We start from the raw sequence: 25,083 nt of genomic DNA on the forward strand, positions 1-25,083 counted from the left end.
AGTCGCCACTGATAGGGTACGAGATTTGGGACAGATTTGGAAAATGGTATCAGAATCTGCTTTTCCCTGACCCTAATCCCAAGTCTCTACTTTTGCATGCAATATTAAGTCCTCTTACTGAAGCAAGTATTCCTATAACTGAACCTTTGAATGAAATTAGCCCACACAAATTAATACCAAAAGCTATTCTCATTATTCTGGACACTTCTGAACATGTCACGATTTCTAAACCAGAACTTTTAAAAGCACATACACACCAAGCCCCTTTCTTTTAAAAGCTATGTTCATCTATATTTTCATATAAAATTAATTTCTAGTGCCCATTATTTTGCAGACCACAAAGTCTTCCGCTCTCAGAAACACACTCCAAAGCTGCAGTCACCAGCCCCCTGGCTGCAGACCCATACCTTACAGGTCCTGTGGCCTGTTAGGAATCAGGCCACACAGCAGGAGGTGAGCGGAGGGCAAGCAGGCTGTATTTACAGCTGCTTCCCATCACTCACATCACTGCATAAGCTCCGCCTCCCGTCAGATCATCCGCAACATTACATTCTCACAGGAGCATGAACCCTGCTGTAAACTGCGCATGTGAGGGATCTAGGTTGTGGCTCCTTATGACAATCTAATGGTGGTGATGCCAGCACTGGGGAGCAGCTGCAAATACAAATTATCATTAGCAGAGAGGTTTGACTGCAATGAATGTAACGTGCTTGAATCATCCTGAAACCACCCCGCGCTACCCGGTGGTGGAAAAATTGTCTTCCATGAAACAAGTCCCTGATGCCAAAAAGTTTGGGGACTGCTGCTCTAAAGTACATCAATCTTCGACATCCTTGTATATTCCTATTTGCCAAAATTGGGGGGGGGGTGTGGATGAATGGAGGAAACAGGTATTATATGATACAAACTGGCACATTAATCTCCTTCTGGAATTTTAGCAAACAGCATTCAAATCTTACTAAATTAGAGAAAATGTCTAAATAAGAAAAATGAATAAAAAACCTGTGATTTCTTTTACTGCAACTTCATAAAGTTACTAAACATGGTACTGAAATCTGTATTTGGCCCTCAATGAAGTTAATCAATGATCAAATATTTTCTAGTATGAAAACAAGGAAAATAATCAAGATATGTATCCAACTAACAAACAGGCTCTTTTACAACTAGATTTTCCTCTCTCTACATCTGCTTCCATATTTTGCTTTCCTATTATTACGACTGCACCCAACCCACAATTTTGGCCTTTCTCTGTACATCTGCAATCCACAGGCGCACAGGATAATACAGGAGTAGAGACTGAGGGCCAGCTCTCACCACCAGCAGGCTGCAGACAACTCAGACGCAGGGAATCCTTTGTTCTGGAGATCCCCACACACCAACTGAGGGGGAGAATGTCAAAGCTCTAAAGCATTTCACACCCTCCCTCCGGTGTCTCTAATTCCTTTGCCCAGAGAGCCTTGGGAACTTAAGAATATGCTCTGCCCCCTAACAATAAGTTCTGTATTTAAGCTCTGCAGTTAGAGAAATTAAGACCAGTGAAGGGAGTTAAGGTTAAAGAAAGAAAGATTCCCTTGGTGGCAGCAACGGTGGTGAGACTAGCATGATTTGCTGAGGTCTTGCAGAGCCTTCTTTACTCCTCTGGGCTTTGGCCACAGGCTCTAGAGGTGGATGGGGCTGTGCGCATCAGGGGCCATGCAGAGGGCCAAACTGCCTTCCAGGCCTTGCAGTCATTCCCCCTCCTGCTCCCCCTCTCCCCATTCTGAAATAATTTGTTTACCAGTTACCAATCTATCATTTGCCCCCTCAGCTGCCATGTTCTTAGGCCAGGCTGTGCTACGCACAAGGGTGCACAAGAAGCTGGAATCCAGCCTGCACTCGGCTCCCTGAGCCACATACCCCGATGCCAGGCTGTGTCTACCCAGAGATAGGGAGGCTTTTTTCTCTTTTGCACAAAAGCACCATCCATTCACCAAGCCTTGTGCCCCAGGGGCAGTATCTGCCCGGAGAGGGCACCATTTTCTAAATTATTAACATATGGACTAGGCCTGGCTCCGCTCTCCATCTTCTTAAGCCATTGTTGTGAACTAAAAAGACAGTTCTTCCAGATTCTTTTCATATTGCCTTCATTAAAAAATATTTTTCATTTTAAGATATTAGTTCCTCCTTAAGTCAAACAGAGCTGTTTTAACTGAAATAAATGAATAAAGGGCTTCAGACAGTGCCTGGCACAGTCACGTGGTGAGCACCAACCGAGTGTTAGATGTTACTATTCTTACCTTTGTAAAATGTCCTTCAATGGTGGGTTTGCCTAGTGACTCAAGCATTTTTAATAGTGATGTGAGGAAAATCTGCCTGGGCAAATTAAGGGAACTAAGTTGCTCCTGCTTCTGATCCACATCCAGCAAAATGACTTCTGGCATTTGAATAAATGAATCACAGCTGCAAAATGTATTTAATTTAGCCACACATATGCAGACCAATGAAGAGGACATCTTGCTATGAAGATTAAATGAAGTGACATAGATAAAGCTTCTAGCATAATGCAGCAGGAGCTCAGTAAATGTTTTTCAGTAAACTTGTTAAACAATTAAGAAAAGCAGGTGGCAAACCTATTAAAAAGCAGTCCAAAACTAAAAAATAATTGCAGCCTAGGGCCATCGTACATAGAGGAAATCTACCTTAATACAGAATAATTGTTTAGTCAAGTCAGTGACTTCTTGCTTTGTATGCTCTCTGCGGGAGGCACGAGGCGGGATGCTAACTAACCTTCACTGAGTTCCTCCCATGGCTGCCCCAGGTTAGCAGGGTATGTCCATTACGCTCATCACCACTCTACTAGCTGAGGGTTGTTATCCTGCTTTCACAAAAAAGGGACCGAGCAATTAGTCTCAAGGCATGACCACCCAAAAGAAGGTTAAAATAAAATATGAATGTGTAAACCTGCAGTCCCAAACCCCCGGGGTCGCAGGCCGGTGCCAGTCCATGGCCTGTTAGGGAACCGGGCAGCACAGGAGAAGGAGAGCAGCAGGCGAGTGAGGGAAGCTTCATGTGTATTTACACCCGCTCCCCATCACTCACATCACCGCAGAAGCTCCGCCTCCCGTCAGATCAGCGGCAGCATTACATTCTCACAGGAGCAGGAACCCTACTGCAAACTGCGCGCGTGAGGGATCCAGGTTGCACACTCCTCCTTATGAGAATCTAATGCCTGATGAGCTGAGGTGGAGCTGAGGCAGTGGTGCTAGTGCTTGGGAGCGAATGCAAATGTAATAAATGTAATGCGCTCGAATCATCCTGAAACCAACCCCCACGCCCCATCAGTGGAAATATTGACTTCCATGAACCCGGTCCCTGGTGCCAAAACGTTGGGGACCACTGTTCTAATGGACTGAGTGATGCCTCCTGGGCCCAGATTCTCCTTAGGTAGGTCTTCACTCTCCTCAGGGGCCTAAATTAAGTGCCTCACATGGTGTTTGTTCTTTTTAGGATCAGACATTACAAGTCTCAGGTGTAGTGTATGAAATGCAACTTCAGCTTCCCAGAAAGCACAGCCAGTTTTGAGGGTGGAGATGTAGCTTCGTGTCCAGTCTGTTCCAGCTGTCCATGGCACAAACTCTCACAGGGCCCACCGTCCATCTGGTTTATAAGCAAGGGATATGTGCCTCATCTCCTTCCCAGCACTGCTGGAAGGACTGAATCATGTGCTTCTGAAAACTCTCAAGAAATGTAGTATGTGTACAACGTGAACCATGCAGCTGTTTATACTTTCTGGAAATCCTTAAAAGATTCTGGATTTCAGTAACCAAGGTTGGCACCATTTCATGATGTTCACCCTCCCTACTCCCCATTTCCACACACACCTCCTTTACCTCCTCCTCTTTGTGGCGGTGGTTCTCTACACACTGGTTATGCAGACACCTGGATTCTCAGTCTATGCTACCACCCTACCCTCTTCAGTTGTAGCACAGATTTCTCTCATCCTTTTTTTTTTTTTGCTTTGCATTGTCATCCTCTTAAAAATTTCAAACCAAAAGTGCAAACATACTGATTGTTTCATCACATGGTTTTGGCAAAGTCAGCACGCAGTACTGGAATCACTTTATACAATGTTGTCCTTTTATACAAACTGTTACATAAATGCCAAAACACAGGGAAGCTATTGCTTGGTTTCTGGGTTTTTTCCCAGGGTGAAAATTTAGACTTTTTTCTCAAAGAAAAATACAGATACATGCTGTGTCTTATAACTATGTTGTTTCAAAACTATCATTTTCTTTTCAGTTATTTTTTTCCCAAATATTAGCTTCCAACCAGATTGTCATCTGTGTGTCAAACAGTAAAACACACCCCTGCCGATGTGCCTTTCCACGGATGAAATTAATCTGATTCTAAAGCTACAGAGAGTTAAGCCACTATTCCCGCTGTGTGGCCCACTGCAGTCACCCTGGCACCGGGGCTGGTGCTCTGTCACAGGGAGTTAGCAGCTGGGACACGTCTGCCGCGTGCCTCTTGTCCAGAGCCTTAGAAAGGGAGTAGAAGCAGGGAATGAGCTAAAGCCAAATGTCTGCAGTCTGCAGATAAGACACAGGTTTGGTGAAACAGGAAAATTCTCAGTGGTTGTTGTTAACTTATTGTTTACCTGAACAGCTTATGATATGATTCCCATGACAAGCATTAATAAAGCAATAAAACGTGTTAGCAGAACACTTAAATTATCTGTTCTGTGGCATGGATTCTTTTCAACCCCGAGCTTCTTTAAGGAGCGTGTATTCATTACAGACAGAACAAGGGACTCTTCTGTAAGGACGTCAGGTGCCTTGCGTCCTTTGTGGGATGCGGTGAGTTGTAAACATGTAAAGAATAAACAAACAACTCTAAGTGAATGAAATGAATGTGTGCCATGTCACTTTTTAGTTTACCAACCTAAGCACAATTTTCACCCTCTTATTTTCTGCTTTTAAATTGGCTACAGAAATAAAAGTGGAATAATCAACCAGTTAAGAATTGTCTATAAACAAGAACTAGTGAGCCCTGGGAGTAGGAGGCCTCTTGTGTGTGGGTGGCAGCTCAGGCCCCTTTATTTGACCTACTGGCTGCTGCTGACTGTTACGGCCCCTTTGAGATTGACAGAGAGGTTGCTGAGATAAGGGAGACATGACTATGGCAGCTTAGTGCCGAGGGGTAAAACAAATCATCTTGTAGTTACTGGGAGAGGAAAGGATGGTAAAAAGGTAAGACACGAACACTGAAAAACAACTAGAACCGTTAAGAGTTGGAAACAGCTTTTAAATTTAGGCAGGTCAATGTTAATTTTCAAAAATCTATTAAGAATTAGGAGACAAGGATACCTAAAATGGCTTGCATCTGAAGATACCTTCACTTCTTTTGCTTCTTAGGATTCTGTTTACTATTAGAAAGAGAAAAATGAAGGCAGAGAACAGAAACTGATCTGGTCATGCCCAAGAAAGTGTAAGGAATGGCACCTTACAGAATCCTGGCAAAAGGCAGCACAAGATCATTGCCTGCTGCTTTAACATGCCCCAGCATCACGTGACCAACCCCTTGCTACTTACTGTCTTTGAAAATGAAACTCCCATCACATTTAATTTTGACCAAATTTTCCGTGTCTGTGAATCAGAGTGCGCTCTACAGACACACCACAGTTTCAAACCAACAGCTCTCCTGCTTTTGTAGCTTAATAGGTAATCTTCTTGGAAAGTTAAATCCTCTCTTTCTGAATTTCTCTCTCTCTGGCGCGTGCGCATGCGCGCAACCCCCCCCCCCCCCACAGAGTCTTGGATCTGATTTTTCTTAAGGTATCACCCACAAGGATAAAACAGAACAACATTTTCCTTTCACTCTCTTGGGGAAAATAAAGGAGAACTTCTGGGAGGTAGAAGAGCAGGCAGCAAGAAATTAACCAGGCTCACACTTGTAATCCGCTAGCACTTTGAGAGGCTGAGGCAGAAGAAGTGCTTGAGGCCACATGTTTGAGACCAGCCTGGGCAACATAGTGAGACCCCCGTCTTTAAAAAATATAAAAATATTAGCTGGGTGCAGTGGCACATGCCTGTAGTCCCAGCTACTTGGGGGACTGAGGCAGGAGGATTACTTGAGACCAGGAGTCTGAGGCTGCAGTGAGCTATGAAAAAAAAATTGGCACAGAACATTAACTTGCATACAACAGATTATACAGTCAACTATACAGTCCTTGAACATGCCGAAATCAACAACAATTAAAGAAGGAACAATGCTGGTTCCAATACCAATCATTTTTATTATCACCTGGAACTAATCTCTGCTCTAGGACTATGAAGGTATAAATAAGAAAATGCTTGGCTTACATTTTAAATATTAAATACTAATTCTGCTTAATTGAACATGAGAACAGAAAAAAAATTCTCTAAGTGCAAAAGCTGCTAGCTGTTTTTAAAAAGACATAAAAGATTACATTCTCTGAAGAGAGACATCCCAGAAAATATGATAGAGCACAGAGCACAGATTCTTAATCTGGCCAAGCAAGGGACAGACAGAAACAGTCTGTTCATTTATTAGACACCAGCTAGAGAAATCAGGACAATAGGGTTCAAATTCCAGCTTTGTCACTTATTAGCTATATGATACTGAGCAGGTGTCCTCATTACACCTCAATTTTTTTCATCTATAAAATAGGGATGGTTAGAATATCCAACCAATAAAAAGGGTGGCTGGAAGAATTATATGAGATCCTGCGCAAAAAGTATTTAGCAGAGTGCTTGCCTGGCAAATGACCCTTCACAAATAGTAGCTCTTTATTAGCTAGCTGAGTAGGAGCCCGAGCAAACAAATAGTGTTTGCTCAAAGATCCCCGAGATGGGGAGGACAGTACTGGAAAGGGGCAAGCAGGAGGGAAAAGCAGCCCTACCAAGGAGAAACAGCACCACAATGGACAGAGGGGTGGAGAGAGAGAGAGAACAGAGGGATGCCTATAAAAATGTTAAAATCTCAAAGGTTAGAAAATGATTAAATATACTGCCTTTTTCTATTATATACATTTTTGTTTTTTCTGTAATGAAATGTATGTCTAGCTTTCAGTGTGGAGCAGAATTAAAGGGTATCAAATGTTTGTTAAATGCAAACCTCAAAAATGGCACCTGTGAAAGGCTTCCTGATGCAGTAAGGGAGGAAAAGAATGAGCTGTCACTCAGAAAGTGTCAGACAGGAGACCCCTGGTGGGGACCCCTGGCCAAGCAGGATGCCTTCCCCTAGATGATAGACAAGTTCTCCTACTGCAACAGCAGAATACGAATCCAGTCGCATCTGGAAGGTTAGTGGTTCAGCGTTCTAGCTGTTTTGTATGCCAACTGCCCTCCCGGGAGGTAGGAAGCGCCCACAGGCCTGCCAGGGGATGAAGGGAGCAGAGGTCGGGCTACAGCCCCACCCAAAGCACTTCCACACTGCGAGAATCTGGGCAAAGCCCTCCCCCTCCCAAGGACTCAGTTTCCTCCTCTGAAAACAGGAGACACACCACTAGTATTTCTGCCTCACAAGACTGTTATTACACTCAAATGAAACATGTGTGAAACTATAATGCAGCAAAACAATGTACAAAAAATTCTATTGTTAGAAATAACACTCTATTTGGAAACACTTTCCTTAATGTATTTAACACACTATTACACACACAATGAATGCTTACAAAAAAACTTCTAGAACTGAATTGAGATGCTGACAAAGGACTGAATAATTGAGGACATGTTTGGAAATGATTACATTCTTAAATTATTATATAGGTAAGCAAAATTATTCTTAGGGACACTGTAACACTGCATGCTAATCACCCTCAGGAGAAGCAGTAACTGTCAACAGCTCATGGCAAGGAGCCAACTGTCTGCCGGTTAAGTAAAGAAACTGAATTAGCTTTTTCAGAGGAGCCAGAAAACTGAGCCCTGATGACATAAATCCTGATAGCAATGGAACTCTGAACGCAGCCTTAGCCTACAGAGTTTTGTTCCTTTCTTGCCTATGTATTAGGTTAAAATCAATGCAATTACAATCGGTTTATAACCGCCTAGCAATGGTCATCGAAAAACTATCATCAAATGTATGAAAACTCAGTCACTGCAACTAAGAGAATTATAATTTGACAAAAAATGATACAAATTATGTGAAATATCTGCCTTTAAGAGCGACTATGCTTGCAGCACAGAACAGCCTGTGTCTTGTTGGGTATGAGTACGGTTATTTTACAAAATAACAGGGCTACTCGAACATCCAACAACACGCGCTCACACTCTGCTGAACAAGTAAGTAGTTTAATACACTTTAATAATAAACTTGGAAATGAACCTAGAAAACAATACTGAGCAAAGCACAACTTCACAACTGGCTCAGAAGACAGAAAACAAAACAGGAACCTTCACAAATAACACAACAACCACACAAGTGCAAGTGACCTTGAATAGCCTCCACTCCACCTGCTAGCCAAGAGCTCACACACGTGAAGTCTGAACCAAATAAAAGATGAATTATTAGTATTTCATGGGTACACAAAAAGCAAATGCATGAGCAACTGCATATAGTTTGTATTTACTTTTCTATAATGCTGATTAAACAATAAAGTAAAATTAAATGCTATCTTGAAAGCTCAGAGATGACATCTCTGCAAAACGTAAGACAGATCAGGCAAATTCCTGAGTAGTACTAGCATATATTTCTCACATAAAAATAAAATTACAATACTAGTATAAATGTGATATATATTCCACAGCATCGTAACAACGTGAAATGTGACTACGAAATAAAACCGCATGATTTCTATAAGCCACCGCAGTGTCATTACTATGCAGGAACACTGTGTATGTTTTAAGCTACTGACTGATGCTCAGGCATTAGGATAAGTAAATTCAACACCACTGGTGATAGTGACAAGACCTGACAGGCATAATTAAATAATAGTGACTTCAATTAAAAATTTTATTTGTAAAACTGGGCTACATTTCAAAACTCATTCTGATTTTTAAGACCCAGTTCATTTTGAAAACAAAATGCTTCTTAATTCATGTGTTTTGCTGCCAAAATGTAGAGTTCAGTTAAAATATTAATACACTTTAACACCAAATATGAATTTCTAATAATTAAGTTATTTTGTTTTCAGTCATGCTTTTAGTCTTGGTTCATTAGCTAATGATGTTCTTAAAAAGATATAAATAAATCTTAAATCTAGAAGACAAGTATGATTTTCTTCTACCTACCTACCGAGGAAACCCAACCATGTGAAAAGAACACCAAAGTACATTCACTAATAGTGAATAAGCAACATGTCCCCTCAGCCGCTTCTCAGTGGGCTGTGTTTTGCTACAGCAGCAGTGCAGGCGGGTATCTAGCCTTACACGTCCAAACCCCCTGTGCTCCAGGAAAAGGGGTTAGCCTGCAAGACACATTAAAGTCTATCACCACAGCACTACTTCCTGGCAAGTAAACAGACTCTGAAGATTGGAAAGAGAACAATTTCAATTGCTGAGTCTCAGAACTGATAAAGATCTATTTTGATGTCATCTATGTTAGGAAGTGAGACTGTTACATAGATAACTGCAACTGTGTGATTCATGAATGAAATGAGCCAGCATCCTAGAACTGAGTAAAAAGCAGATATTAATTACTGATATCACCTCTTCTCAAATGTGTGACTATTAACTCTAAAATATTGGTTTAAGTTAAAGTCACTAAAATATCCAGAATCTCTAAATTTTTTTTTTTTAAAAAAAAGATCTTCAGCATAGTACTAATCCCATGCAGTCACCTGCCTATCCTCATTGCCCCTATCAAAGCTGGTAACACTGCCCTGCACTGTTTATCTCCTTGGCCATTTCTCCCCAGCTGGGAAATCCCAGAGGGTAAGAGCTGTCTTAGCCTGTCCATCCCCAGCATCTCGCCCAGGAAATCTGAAAGGACACCCTCTGTGTGCCATTCGAGACATGTCAATGTCTCCCCAAATTTACCCTTCCAACCAACCTCCTTTCACCATAATCAAACTTCAAAATGTTGCCTTTGTGTCCCTCAATGTATGACTATCTTTAAGAAGAAAAATATATTTAATATATTAAGTATTCCACCCAAAAAGGCTGAATATCCATCTTCCAAACTCCAGAGGTTGCTGTGCCTCCAGCCCCTCCAAGGCTGCCTCTGACAGACAGCAGCAGCTGACTCCAAGTCAGCTCCCTCTATGACACGTGGGTCTGTGCCCTCTTCCTACCAAGAGATCAAACCAAGAGGAAGCCACTTGATAAAACTCATCCCAATGGACACTCAGGTGAAGGGCTAGGAGGAGAGACTAAAATTAGGGATATTTTACCAAAGAAATGCCCACACACGTTATCATTTGTGGATATTCTAAACAATACCCTCCAAACCAAATCAACTGGTGACCACCACTAACATCTAAAAACGGATTCAGAGAAAAACTAGCTTCATTTCTTATCCCAAATCCATCCCTCGCGTGCGTCAAAGTCACAGCATAGGCTCAAGGCCTTCTAGTTCCCTCCCCACCCTCCATGCCTCACAGCGTCTCCAAAATGGGAAAGCAAGACAAATTTTCTGATCTCACATCACAATTAATTCAAGACTATACTTCCCCATGGACCCCAATTTGGGACCTGTGAGTTTTACTGAATTATATTGAAGTGACATTAGGACAAGCCTTGTAAATGCATGTTTTAAATAAGGCACATATTTGTCATTTAGAAAATTGATATATCCCTTGGAAGAAACCAACTAAATAAATAAACCTAAGCTTTCTGCTGGCATTTTGCCACTCATTATCAGTATCACTTGCTCTGAGCCCCTCTCTGGATACGTCGATCCCCCCTCTCCACCACTGGCTTGTTAACCTCTCGCCAAATACATTTTTCCTCCTTCTATCCTAAAAACATTACCATCGCCACGAAAATTCTTCCCTTTATCATTAAACTGCCAAATTTCTAAGTGACAACAGCCCACATACTGCTTCAACCTTGGCTCTTTTCTCTACTTACTCTCTGCAATCTGGCCTTTGTCCCTCTCTCTCTGGGAGCTGCCCTGAGCTGCCTGTGGGCTCATCATGGCCTCCCCTGCTAACTCTGTCCCTGCCCTCTGTGGTTCCTTTCTGGGCACCAGCAAGCTAACTTCCTTCTGGATATCCCTCTGCCTCCACTGTGCAAAATCTCTGCCTGGGCCTGAAAGGTGAAACACAAAACAGAAACAAAAATAATTCACAATGATAAAAATTGTAACTTCATCCACACATGTTGGAGGAGAAAAGATACCATTACCCAGATGGTTGCTACTTCCTGAGGAAGTGCTATTGGAAAGGAGGTCTCCCAGAGCCAGAGCTCCTATTCTCTATATACTGATACTCTAGGCCTGCAGTCCCCAACCCCCGGGCTGGTACCGGTCCGTGGCCTGTTAGGGACTGGGTTGCAGAGTTCTGCTGCGCGCCCCCTACCCGCCCCACCCACCCCCGAAAAATTGTCTTCTGTGAAACTTAGGAACACAGGTGTATGTGTACACGCGTGTGTGTGTGTGTGTGCAGAGGAGGAGGAGGAGGAGGTGAGCAGCTGGAGAGCAAGGGAAGCTTCACAGTATTTGCAGCTGCTTCCCGTCGCTCACATCACTGCCTGAGTTCCACCACCCCAGGTCCATGGAAAAATTGTCTTCTATGAAATGGTCCCTGGTGCCAAAAGGTTGGGGACTGATGCTCTAGGCAGTCTGTCTTGTCGCTTTTTAGTTTTAGGAATAATTCTAAACATGGGCTCAAGTCAATAAGAAAAGTGAAGGGCAATGACGGCCAAGCTGCAGGTCTGGGAAAAAGCTCCTGCCACACACTTCAGAACCAGGACTCCTGACAAGGGCACACACGGCACATGTGGACTCCTGCCCTGGCCACCCAGGCCTGCTCTCACGCCCAGCACCTCTGGCCTCAGCTTTATCTGTCAGCCATGGCTAGAGCCTCCCCTCCCAGACTTGCCACTGGACACATCCCTGCCTTGGCCCTACCTCCAGGACACCTGCAGGAAGGGAGACGGAAGACTGAAGCATCACGAAGGGTCTTAATGCTCTCCACGACTGGCTCAGCCACTTGCTGCATGAGCTCAGCTGTGGAGCTGCCACCTGCGGGACTGTGACCAACCATCTCAGACTCCCCGTTCCCCCCAAGCAGAAGAGTATGACAGTGTCAAGGAGCTTCAGCTGTCCTCACGAAGCCTATCAGCCATCACCCCTTCCCTCATCTCACACTGTCTTCGACTCCTCCGCAGAAGCTCCGCCAGGCCAGCGCTGGGGTCAGGGTCCCAGGAACAGAGGCTCTCCCAGGGGGATGAGGGGTGCAGGGAAGAGAAGAGATGGGATGCATGAGACAAAGGGCATCTGGGTCAGGGCTTTTTTTTTTTTTTGAGACAGAGTCTCACTTTGTTTCCCGGGCTAGAGTGCTGTGGCGTCAGCCTAGCTCACAGCAACCTCAAACTCCTGGGCTCAAGCAATCCTACTCCCTCAGCCTCCCGAGTAGGTAGGACTACAGGCATGCGCCACCATGCCCGGCTAATTTTTTCTACATATTTTTAGCTGTCCAAATAATTTCTTTCTATTTTTGGTAGAGACGGGGTCTCGCTCTTGCTCAGGCTAGTCTCGAACTCCTGAGCTCAAACAATCCGCCCGCCTCGGCCTCCCAGAGTGCTAGGATTACAGGCGTGAGCCACCGTGCCTGGCCTGGGTCAGGGCTTTTTAAGGAGGAGAGGCTAAGGCTCAGGGATCTACTGAGAGTCGGCCCTTGGCTGGAGAGTTTGGGGGAAAGAGTGAGACTTTTTTAAATGATAAAATATAGCACAGTAGTATCCATGGAAAGCAAAACAATACAGGGTAGAATGTGAAAAATCAGTTATGTGCAGGATCTAACAAAGTGAGAGGATGGACTGTCTGGTGAACTTCAGATACAGGCCCCCAAGATGGCTTTGGACATATAATGGTACCGTAGGAAAACTGGGTGTGTGTCTTCCTGTTTTTCTCCCAGCTGCTTTCACTGTCTTGCTCTTCTTTGGTAACATCTACCATAACTAGTTCCCTAATTCTTTCTGTCCCTAACAGTAGCCACCAGGACTATTCCTAGCACATAACAGGTTCTTGATACATTGTTGCTGACTAAATGAAGGTCCCAGTCAGCTACCTGATTTTGGGTCTTTGTTCCACAAAATTACACTTCTATGCCTGGGGGAAAGCCAACGTGTATGCGTTTGTATGGATTTTGAGTTTTGGTCACATGCATTTTCCTCTTAAAAAAAGGAAAAAAATGACTTAGCTAGATCTACAACAACAACAAAAAATTAAATAGCCTTTTTAATAGTATCCCCACCCTACCCTCAACTTGGAATTCAGCCATCTGGCAACCTTACCGTCTGGAAGCAACAAATACAAAAATAACACAGGTTTAATACTTTTATAACACAATTTCTCTAAAACTTTGATCTAAAGTTCATCTTACTTATATTCACCCATCTATCCACCCAAAACACAGATATTTCTCACTCAGTGTCAGATACTATGATTAGTGCTGGAGAGACAGACATCAATAAAATACATTCTCCATCCTAAGAAACTTGAAAAACGTATCTGAAAATACATACGCTACCGAACACAAGATGCTTTGTAAGAGGCACGTAAGTACCTCACAAGCACTTAACTCAGCCTGTAGATAGTGGGAGAGGGGAGAAGTGGCAACACTAGGGCAGTCTTCACAGGAGGTGACAGGCCACAATGCTGTGACATCTCAACTCAGAGGTCTGCCTACCAGCCAGGAAAGAACAATCCTCCCGTGACCCCACGACGACCTTCACGATGAGCAGAGCCAGCCAGTCAGCCACTGTGCAGCTGGCAGCACTCATGGTAACTGGGCGAGCTGCTTCAGGACTGGGAGTTGCCTTCTCCGTTTCCAGGGACCAAAGTACCTGACGGAGGTGAGGGAGCAAATACTCAAAGATCTGAGGTTTTATCTACCGTATGGTGGCTTCTCCGTGGGCTGTGCAGCAGGATAAGGAATCTCAAGACGGGCTAAAACAGCTTCAGAGCAGCTTGTAAATTTCGTGTATACAGTACAGTCAGAAAGTGTGAACTGCACTCAAACACTCTTGGTAGTTACTTAAGACCAAGGACATGAGCAATACCTACCACCAAAAGCAGCAGCAAAATCGTCAATAGTTATTTTCAGTTATTTAGAGAGAAAGGGGTTCACTTTTCATTTATGTGGAGGGAAAACTCTGAAGATGTTCAGCCACAGGTCAGAAAGAAACAGCTGGGTCCTAGCTCTCTAAAATTACTAACCGTGGGGCTCCAGACTGAGCACTCTGACCTCAGGCACTGTCTGCCTGTCACCCCAAATCCTTCCACTATTGTGGGCGACACTTTTACATTTTTGCAACTCTCTTTATGTCTAGCTGGATTTTCATATCTGCTTCTGCATTCTATCTGTTGTGATACGTTAATTTGGCTGAAGTATACGAAGAAAATATAGCCTTACACAGATATGCAGCTGAAGAGAAATATTTTAATAAACTTTTGAGATAATTTTGCAGATACTTTTGTGATACTACGCCAAACAAGGTTAGTTGCAATGTGGAATCTGAAACTATATCAATAAACTTTTCTTACTCTTTTACATTAAAATCCATTGGTCTAATTTATACTTTCAATGGATCTTTTAAATATGTATGATTTTGTTACATTATGCATTGGTCATTTGGGAAATATTAGTTCACAGAGTTACAGAGATGTTCCAAATGTTGACACATTTCATTATACTTAGTCAAAAAATCACATTTATTAATTTCACCACCAAGCTCAACAGAAAAATCTTAAGTATTGGGAACTGTCAAGTCTCGGTAGCACACACAAGTTTCCCAAAATCCTAATTTTTGCTTGAAAGCTTGAATTTTAACAACGGTAACACAAGTTTTGTGTAGTTTTCCTTTAGAAAATGGTTGCTGAATAACCATATATATGTGTCATTCTTTTAGGTAAAAATGGTGTTCTATGCAAGTGGCTAGATGAGCTGGCGAGTCAACAACTACACATTGCCTTTCTTAGAGATAACTATTATATTTTGGTATGTACGTATTTCCCATTTCATCATGCCTGTAAAAAGGTGTACTCAAAGGTGGAGATTTAATAAAAATAATGTTACTGCTTCAACAAGTGAAACCGCATTTTTTTAAAACTGTAGGTGCTCTGTGGCAATGAAGAATAAAGTCACTACAGTTTGGAGCCAGTGCACTGCTTCACGCTAAAGTGCCAGCAGTTTTACCCACCACTGCTTTTGTACCACTAGTGCAAATGTCAACAGAAGGAAAAACTCAGAGGTAACCATATCCTAACAGTCCCCCTTCTCCTACACCTTCCAGTCAAATGGAAATGCTTTCAATTTTTGGAGCAGATTTTGCTGTGCCTGCCTGAACAGTCATTTCCCCTCTTTTCCTTCCCCTAATCTGCATTCCAATTTATTGTTCAGGTCTTGGATATCATCTCCTCTGAAAAGGTCTCTCTGCCTCCCTGAAACTAGGTTAGGTTGCCCTCCTAGGTGCTTCCATGGCACCTGTGTGCAACGGTAAGCAAGCTTCAGCAGGAGCTCCTGAGACAATCTCTTCCCCACCGGCACCTGCCCCCTCCTGGCAAGCACTCAAGAATGATTCTTTCTTTGTTCACCAGACTGACTCCTAAACCGTGACAGCTTTTTCTATAAAACTGGCTGATGCACCTTCATAACACAGCACTTTGAACTTAGGCACCAGTGCCACGTGTGATATGCAAGAGGCGTCTGGCTTTTATTGCCTATATGTCTGGAAAAGATTAGTTTTATGTTTGTTTTTTGAGCCCTGGCCTGAACCCCCAATGTACCTGTCATTTGGATAAAGGTCCAGAGTCCATCCAGAGACAGCACGATGACCATGTTCCCAGGACGGCCAAAGGCAACAAGGTCCACTCCTGGTCAGAGCTGCTGCTCTCTCCTGGTGGACCCTGCCGATGCAGACACTCTACCTTCTGGCCAGGCAAGAAGAGCTTCAGCTGTCTTCACAGTTCTACCCCTTTCAGCTTTTAGCTGGTGCTAAATCCCACCTGGCATCCAGCCCTCTTTTCCCAGCAATCTCCCCACCTGTTGTTCTCCTCTGGGTCTAGGTGACGTTCAAGCTTAATTGTGTTTTATCCACACAACATGAACCTGCATTTCCACATAAATACAATCTGCTAAAGGAAAATGAACATGGTAGAAAAATCGGTCCCTGTTCCTAACATACCCCAATAGTATCATGTTCTAGTGAGACTTCTGATTTTCTTGCTGGAATCTCCCATTAAATTATAAATTCCTGAAGGTACTGAGTATAATGTCCCCAGTACCTATCATAGTACCTGGTACATAGTAGGGGCTCAAAAAGTATCCGTTTAAGTAAGTAAATGATGTAATATATATCGAATTCTTAGTACAGTGACGGGGATAGAGTCATCAGTCGAGAGTGTAAGCTGTTCTGATTTTGATGTGATGACAATGACAACAGCATTAAGATTTATACAGAGATTATTCAGTAATTTTTTGCTCTACTGGCCTTGTTGGCAATGTGCAGAGAATATTATTTATTAGGATCTAGTAATCTTAGCACGTGTCTAAGGGTGGTGAGAAATGATACAACTCATGAATCTTAAAACCTTATGTTCGCTCTGCTGTTGGGTGGTAATTTTTTTTATTAATTTCCACCATCTCCCCAGGATTTCACTGCAGACTTATAATTCAATACCTTGTAATCACTGAAAACTAAGGGCCCTTATTTGATAACTTGCTGAACACAATTTGATTAGGCATAGCCAACATGCTTTCAGGAACGGCAAGTCATTCTCACATAACATGCAGCAAATCCCTCTGAGGATAATACCGACAAGTTTAATAAAAGGAGTAGCAGTGATCTTGGAATTCAGAAAACACTTGACTGAGTTCCATATCAAAGGTTAACAGCCAGTGTATGAGAGCCATAGGCTGAGCGGGAAATTGGTATTAGACTGATAAAACACTCAACAGCAGGAAATAAAGGAAACGTTCAAGGAGGAAAGAGAAAGTCACAGAATACTGCGTGGGCTGGTGAGAAAGTCCAGGATTTTTATGTTATTTTGAAACATGTGAAGGGAATCACTCTGTGTATTCTAGAAATGTAGAACCATTAGAAAAACAAAGTGGCCTTTAATGGAATACTGGAAATAGAAATATCACATGCAGCCTAGCACGTGAAAAGAGTCATTTACTGAACTCTGAAATGACAAGTTACTGGATGGAGCACTTGCTATAACCAGAACAATGAAGTTAAACTGAAAGGAAGCTCTTAAAAGGTTTATCAAGTGTGATCCATCTGGTGAAGGAGAATATTTTAAGATGGGTACAGGCAAAAGAGATACTTCGTCAACTAAGAATAACTTTAAAAATTTCTTTTCTTGAAAGGGAAATGGAAAGGTGATACACAAACCTACGTTTGAGTGTAACTTTTGTGTTTCTCTAATTCTGGCAACAAGTCACAACTAATCTGTTTTGATCTAGTAAAGGGAAGTAATCTGAGGCACTGGCCTTGTAATCAGAAAGTTCCTGAAGTTACCATTTGTTCTAATTAGGTCACCTTCCTACTGCAAACACCCTAGTAAATGAAGTGTGTCACGTCAGTACTCAACCTTTGAGACAGTGAACTTCTGAGTAGCTGCTGCACTTCCTGCTGGGACCATCTGGTTGAAAGCTAAGTGCTGTTTGGTAGGTTATCTGTAGTCTTTGCATGCATCAAAATAATGGTTACTGATTAGTCTACAGGAAAAAAATCCAACTCTCCCATTATCCCCTTAAACACCGTGATACTTAGAACAGCCTTTTATTTCAAATGCATTTAGTTAACTGCTGCCCTCCTTAGATCCCACACCCAGCAAAGGCTAGTGTGACCGACAGAGAAATCCCAGGACACAGGTGCCTCAAAGCCATTAGAGGTCCCTGCAACACCTCCTTGGAGTGGTGCTGTGCTTGACAAGAGCCAACCAGCATGTCTCCAGCTCCAAAAGAATTCTATCTGAAGGTACAAAATTTTATTTACTTTTGAAATCACAGGATTTCACTGCAGACTTATAATTCTGCTTTTTAAACATTCATTTTAACTTTGCACCGAGTCACTGCCTTTGACACTTGCAAGCTTTCCTGCGTTCTCCTGTTACAACAGAAAAGGTTTTAATGCTTTTTCAGGTCAGTCCTAGCTAAGCTCAGGCCACTTCACCCGCCTCCTCTAGGAGCCTGCCTAATCAATTATCTTCCCCCTGAATTATCACTCCCCCTCCCGACAGGCTCATGATCTTTAGCATTTAAGCAAAACTCTTCCATATTAAAAAAAATTAGCAAAAACTCTTCCTTGACTCTACTTCCCCATCAATATCACATTCCCATCTCCCATTCACAGTCCAGTTCCAGGAGTTCCTGGCTTGCCATCCCCATATCTTCACCCCCACCCCCAATGTCACAGCCCACCCAAGCTAGTATGTACCCATGCTGTCTCCAGCGCTCCATGTTCCAGCGTAAGGGCACCCCGCAGGGTGCTGGCAGGGTTTATTCAGCCCTCTCTTCCTGACCTCTTGCAGCCCCTGAGTCTGCTGCCCACTCCCTGGTCTTGAAGCCCCTCAGGTTCTCATCCCACCCCCGACCTAACTCATAGACTCCTCCCTCTCTACCCGGCCCTTCGAATATACTCAGTATTCTCAACGGTCTAAAAGCTCTTCTTACAGGAGCTCCGCTGCTCTTTCTCCAAACACCATCTTTTGCCAAAATCTCCCTAATCTTACCCAAACCTCACTTCTGAGCCCCAGACCCAAACATCTTATGGGCTTCTGAATGCTAGCACTTGTAGGTCCCAGAAATGCCTCAAATTCAGCATATCCAAGACTGAAATCATCTTCTTCTCTCCCCTTTCCCCACAAACAAAAAGACTGTGGTCCCCCTCCAGGATTCATAGAATCCTTCCATTTCCTCAAGTCAGAAGCTTGGGGTCACCCTAGGCTTCTCACCCTCTCACCTGCCACATCCAACCAGCCTAAGGATTAATCCGCGCATCCAGCTTAATCGACTACGTCAATGTCATGCTAAGCCGTTCACTACTCTTTATTTTCACGGCCACAAACTTAGCCTAAAACATCACATCCCCTTGTCTGAACAACAGCTTCTAACTGATCTCCGGGTATTGACCAACTTTGAAATCTTTAATCATTTCTCCAACATCAGAGCAATCACCAATGTGACTATTCTAAGATGGAAATTCAATCCCATCAGCAGGTCCCTGCTGAAAGTCCTCTAATGTCTTCCTGATATTCGGGCTGACAAGTTCTTCTGGGAGCTCAGTCTGCTCAGTGCTCTCAGGTCTCTATTCCCGCCCAGAGGCAGGAATTGTCATTATCCTCTCTTGCTACAGGGGCCTTTGCATTGGCTACTTTTTCTTCATTCTATATTTTTTCCATCCTCCTTCTATCCCACTCACTATTTAACACAGTTAACTCCTAATCTTTCTTCAGGAGACTGAGCTGAAAAGTCACTGTCTGTAGAAGCTGATTTTCTCTACTCTTCAGAGTAGGGTGGGAGCCCCTGTACATACAGCCATAATCCCTTTCCAAAACAATAGCCCTCATCACTTGTATGAGCTTGTACCAGGCTGCAAGGTTGACCAGGATGAAGACTGAACCTATCTTGCTCACAAGCACCTGCAAGGTATGGGCACCCTTAGCAGTATTTAGTAAATCTTTGTTTTATAAAGCTAATAAATGGCCTCATAAACATCATGTTTTAACTGTTTCACTGCAGTCTGAATCGCTGCTTTGTCCTTCATTGTCCAACTCTGATTTGAAATAAACACTCATGTTTTCACAATAAATCAGACAATTCCCAGAAAAGAAAGTTTACAGATACAGAAGCCCTCTACATGCATCACACACATAAGCTTTTTATATATATTTTGTGTGTATGTGGACAAAGAGGTACATATACACAAACATATTTTTTTGCCTGAACTATTTCAGAGTAAGTTATGTACACCCATTACAGAAAAACCGAAAACTAAGCAAAAGATAAAAGAGCAAATATTAATGCATTATTTTTATATACAAGGCAAAATTTCCTAAAAATATATATTGTTTTTACTAAAGGGATGATGTCCTATATACTTTTTCCTTCCATATTTACAAGCATGGTACAATTATCCTCCCCCCTCATTGTTATTTGGTGACAATAAGGGAGTATTTCTTTGCTAGAAAAAATAACTTTTATGGCCTCAGTTGTACCATTTTAGGTTGGGCTTTGAAGACCTGGCACATCACCTACTAGTTGTATGACAACGGCAGGTTATCTCATGCATCGCTGTGCCTCAGTTTCTTCATCTGTTAACAGAACTTATCTAATCGAGTTGTAAGAATAGACAAGTTAACACATGTCAAGTGCTAGAACAATATCTAGCACACAGTAAATGTTCTACACATTTTTGTAACCATAGTGAGTTATTATTAATATTATTGTAAGCCTGTGGTTAAGAAGCCTGTTTTAACTTTAAAATGACTTGAGCCATGAGGATTCAGCCTTTGTAGAAAAAGAATATGAACTGAGTGACCATCGATGGCATTACTATAAATACTTAGCTAGCTGGATTCTTGGTTAAAACATTCCTAACTGTATCTCGGTAAACTATGGTGCAAGTGAGCCACCCGCTGAGAGCAAGAGATGCTTAGCAGCTCAAAAGCATCACTTCACCAATTCTGCGATGAAGTGGATGACAGCCTATGAGAACGGAATGGTTTCAGGTGAAGTTCGACAATACAATTCAATCAAAGTATACAGGGAGAAGTATTTTCCTTTTTCAAAATAACATCTATATGGTAGGCTCTTAAAAATGTTGGTTGAATGCATGGAAAAATCTCTACATCCTCTTATCCATCCATCCATTCGACATCCACCCACCCACCTATCCATCTACTCATCCACCCTGGAAAAAAAAAAAATTCTCTGTACACAGGAACATAAAACTAGAGTACCAGTGCTACAGTTCTTAAAATCCCTAGATCTTTCCTGGGTATCTATCATTGCTGGATACATTATTGTCTAAGACTCAGGTTAAATGACTATCTCACATCAAGTGGAAGGCAGCTTGCAGACCTACCACTTGAAAAAAAATCTATCATGGGTTCTAGCTTATCTTTATCTTCTACATGTCTCCTAAGTAACACTCTCATGGAGAAACAACTGCCAGAATCATCCAGAATCATCCTTTCATAGATAATGAATATGAAGAACTGCAGGGAAACAGTTCTTATGTGCAGGTGCATTTTATAGCTCCCTCACTAGAGCTCAGAGCAAGTGAATCGTTTGTGTGGACCCCCATAGCAGGGAGCAAGTTCCAGGCCTCCAAATTCATAGGCCAGTGCTCTTCCTTGAGTTCACATTTAAAGACCAAAGCTTAATGTTATTTTAATTAGCATTCTATGCCTAGATCTGAAGTATTTTAATATTAAAGATGATTGTGTACTGTTTTAATATTTAAAAAAGGCCTAAGAAATCCAAACAAATCTGTGAAATCTTTAGACAGTTTCATTTAATAATGATCACTAATGGTCATTAAACAGGCAAAATCCATAAGCCAAACAATCAGCATGCTTGTTTGAAATGCAAATGTAAGCTAAATAAAGAAAATGCCAACGGTTCTTCTGCTAAGGCCCACTATGATATTAAAAACTAGTCTAACAGGAACTTTAATACGGAGAGACTTGAGTCAGGAGTTCAGTTACTCAAAAAAGAATCATCTTTGCCCAAACTATTCACTGTTCACTTACAGTCATCAGCATTTCAAAAATCGAAAATCTTATCTTTCAACACGTGGGTATGTATTTTTGCTTGAGTGGTGGTTATACTGATTATCTTGCCAGCTTTTAATGAGGTTTCTTTCCTTCTTAGTCATCACTTCCAGTTCTAGACTGTACCCTATATGGTAAGAGGAGGTAATAGAGTGTGGCGGTTATGAAAGGAGGCTCAGGCATTAGAAAGACCCAGACTTGAGATACACTCCCCCTCTCACCAGCTGTGTGGCCTTGGGGAGGTTATGTAATCACTCTGTGTCTCAGATTTCTCATCCGAAAAATGGAAATGATAAAGGCCTTACCTCGTGAAACTACTGTGAGGAAAAATAAGGGAACATATGAAAAGCTCTTAGCACAGTATCTGGTAGACAGCAAGCACTCTGTATTTGAGCTCTCATTATTATTATAGCAGTGTGGTGTGGTCCAAGTAAAGTGGATGGAAATACTTTCTGCTTTGCTCAAGCAACAGTAACAACAAGTATTTTGAAAATGAATTATAACCCGGATTACAAAGAATATAAACATTTTTACTGAGGCTTTGAATTCTTTAAATCAATGCTCCCTCTATTACAAGAACTCCATTGTTAATCACTTAAACTGCTGACTGCCAGAAAACCTAAGCTTGATATAGATCTATTGTCTACGAGCTGAATATACCTAGTGTTGCCACCCATGTAAGGCAGAGTAATTTCTAGAGTGAAGGTAAACTCCAGGTACATCCAATCAACATCAAGTCAACAAAGATTTATTGAGTACCACCTATGTCTACGGCATGACCATAAATAGAACTTGCAGTACAGCTTAATTAAATCTCTGGAACCTGGTAAGCTGAATTAAAATTATATGTAAATAATGAAGAAATAGCTGGCTGGTTTATCATTTATGTTTACATATTTTAATTTACCAAACCAACTTTTATCTGTCTATATAACCACTAGGGTTTGTGTTTAAATCAGGATGACTGTGTTAAACAGGCCATTAGAGCTAATTATTTATAGGGCGGTTTTCACTCACACTTGCTAGTTATAAAACCTTAGTTCACTGCTAACCACACCATGAGAAATCAACAGGAAGAACCATGAAGCTTTGGGTAGATTTAATTAATGTATTATTTTAAATATAATCTTCCATTTTAAAATTCCCGATAATAAAGAATGGTTTTTAATTAAGTTTAGGAATCTACCATCTGTGATTAGTTGAACACTTTCATTCTCATGGTTCTTGGTACTTTAACTGGATTCTGCCTCAGCAGCAACATATAAGGAAGAGAAATGACCCAACTAAACTGTCCCTCGTATAAACAAAAACAGAAGTCAATGGTGATTAGATCCCAAGCAGAACCGCAACATTCGGTTTCCAAATATGGGTATGTAGAGACATTCAGGATAATCACTAAGGATGATTCAGAAACATCATGTGATTACTCTCATGAGAAAGACCTTGGGCAGCAACAGAGAAACTTTTGGCTCATACATGACAGTAATAAAATTGTTTTTGTTTATAGAATTATTGTAGGAAGAGAGGGAAAAGATATGAGCTAAATTTAATAATATTTAAGAAAATAAATAACAGTAGAAAAAATAAGTAAAGTCATAAGCTGGCTCTTTGAAACTATGAGTAAAATGAAAAATATCAACGCAAAAAAAAAAGAGAAAAAAGGAAAAGTGAAACAAAGCCATACAATATTAGAAACAGGAAAGGTGATATAATTACAGATATGAATGATTAAGAGAAATACAACTGTATATTATGTATAACTTAGTAAATCCAGAGCAGAGAGAAAATTTTCTAATACAATATAGAAATACCAAAATTAACCAAAGAATAGGTAGAAAACAGAACCAGCAACTATATGCATGGATATACAAAAATCAACAGTGCTCCTTTTCCCCCCAAAACAAAGAATTGTAAAATGTAACTTTAAAAATAAGTATAATTTATGATAGCAATCATAACCATAAGTTACCTAGGTCTAAATTTTTTTAAAGATATGAAAGATCTCTATGTAGATCAACCTTACTAAAAATCATAAAAGATGACCTAAACAGAGATCATGTTAATGGATAGGAAGACTCAATACTATATAATATTTACCCCAAATTAATCTACAAATTACACGAAATTCCCAACAAAACTCTAACATGCCTTTTGATGGGATCTGGCAATTTGATCCTAGAATTCATATGGAAGAGAAAAGGGCCAAGAATAGTCAAGACACTCCTGAAGAACAAGGTGAGTGGGGCTTATCTTACCAGACATTAGGATTTATCATAAAGGTGCAATAATTTAAAAGATATGATGCTGTACAGGGATAAACGGACCAATGGAAGAGAACAGAGAGCTATACGTGTGGGTCCTCACGTTTATGTAGGGGTTTCATATATTTGATTGAGAAAGCATTACAAGTTAATGAGCGAAAGTACAGTGCAAATTGTTTATCTACTTAGAAAATGATTGTTTATCTACAGGGAAAACTTACATGGGTCTTAACTTACAACCTAAATGAAATAAATTCCAGATGGTTTAACTTCCTACCTACAAAAAGCACAACATTTAAACTTATTAAAAGACAATATCAGAAACAATCTCTATGACATCAGGATATGGAAAGATCATTTAAACAAGAGACACAAAAGCATACGCCACAAAAAGAGGTGCGGGAGAGACAAATTTACCCAAATACATAAAAACCTTGAGCCTTCTGACTCCCACATGATGAAATGAAGAGGTCAACAAAATTCTCTCCCCAAAATGCAACTATTAAGCTGATAACATCAAGTATTTGTGAGAAATGTAGAGAAACAGAAATACTGCTGGTAGGAGTGTAAACTGTTACAAACATCTTGGTGGACAATTTGGTGATAGTTCATGACACTGAGAATGAACTTACGTCTTACCAAGCAACTCCCTCTAGGCGGTAGGTGTGGAGAAACTACTGCACATGTGTTGAAGGAACCTGCTCTGCCTGATAGTGAAATGTTACACAGCAAGAGACAAACCGATCCAGGGAATGGAACAGAGAGCCAAAGAGGGATCCAAGTATAATATGGAAGTTTAATACACAGGAACGGCGGCAGGTAAAGTTTGTAAAAAGGACTGTTCAATAAAAGGGCTGGGGCACAACTGCTTCTCCAGAAAATAATACAACTAGACCCCTTAACTCACACCATATATATAACCTCTCACTCTTAC

At 41.6% G+C, this 25,083-nt stretch overlaps 1 protein-coding gene across 2 annotated transcripts in view; it reads right to left on the reverse strand.

The window, feature by feature from the left end:
- Window positions 1-25,083, reverse strand: part of PELI2 (pellino E3 ubiquitin protein ligase family member 2) — a 156,050-nt gene that overhangs the window by 62,758 nt on the left and 68,209 nt on the right. Inside the window, exon 3 of one of the 2 annotated variants that reach the window (XM_012663758.1) lies at window positions 4,099-4,126. In XM_012663758.1, coding sequence (XP_012519212.1) covers window positions 4,099-4,126 — 28 coding nt within the window. Of the gene's footprint in view, window positions 1-4,098; window positions 4,127-10,397; window positions 10,417-25,083 lie in introns of both variants that reach the window. The other variant, XM_012663759.1, reaches the window with a different exon arrangement.

The sequence above is a fragment of the Propithecus coquereli genome, unplaced genomic scaffold (assembly GCF_000956105.1).
Source record: "Propithecus coquereli isolate 6110/MARCELLA unplaced genomic scaffold, Pcoq_1.0 Scaffold83, whole genome shotgun sequence".
In the NCBI taxonomy this organism is placed as follows: Eukaryota; Metazoa; Chordata; class Mammalia; order Primates; family Indriidae; genus Propithecus; species Propithecus coquereli.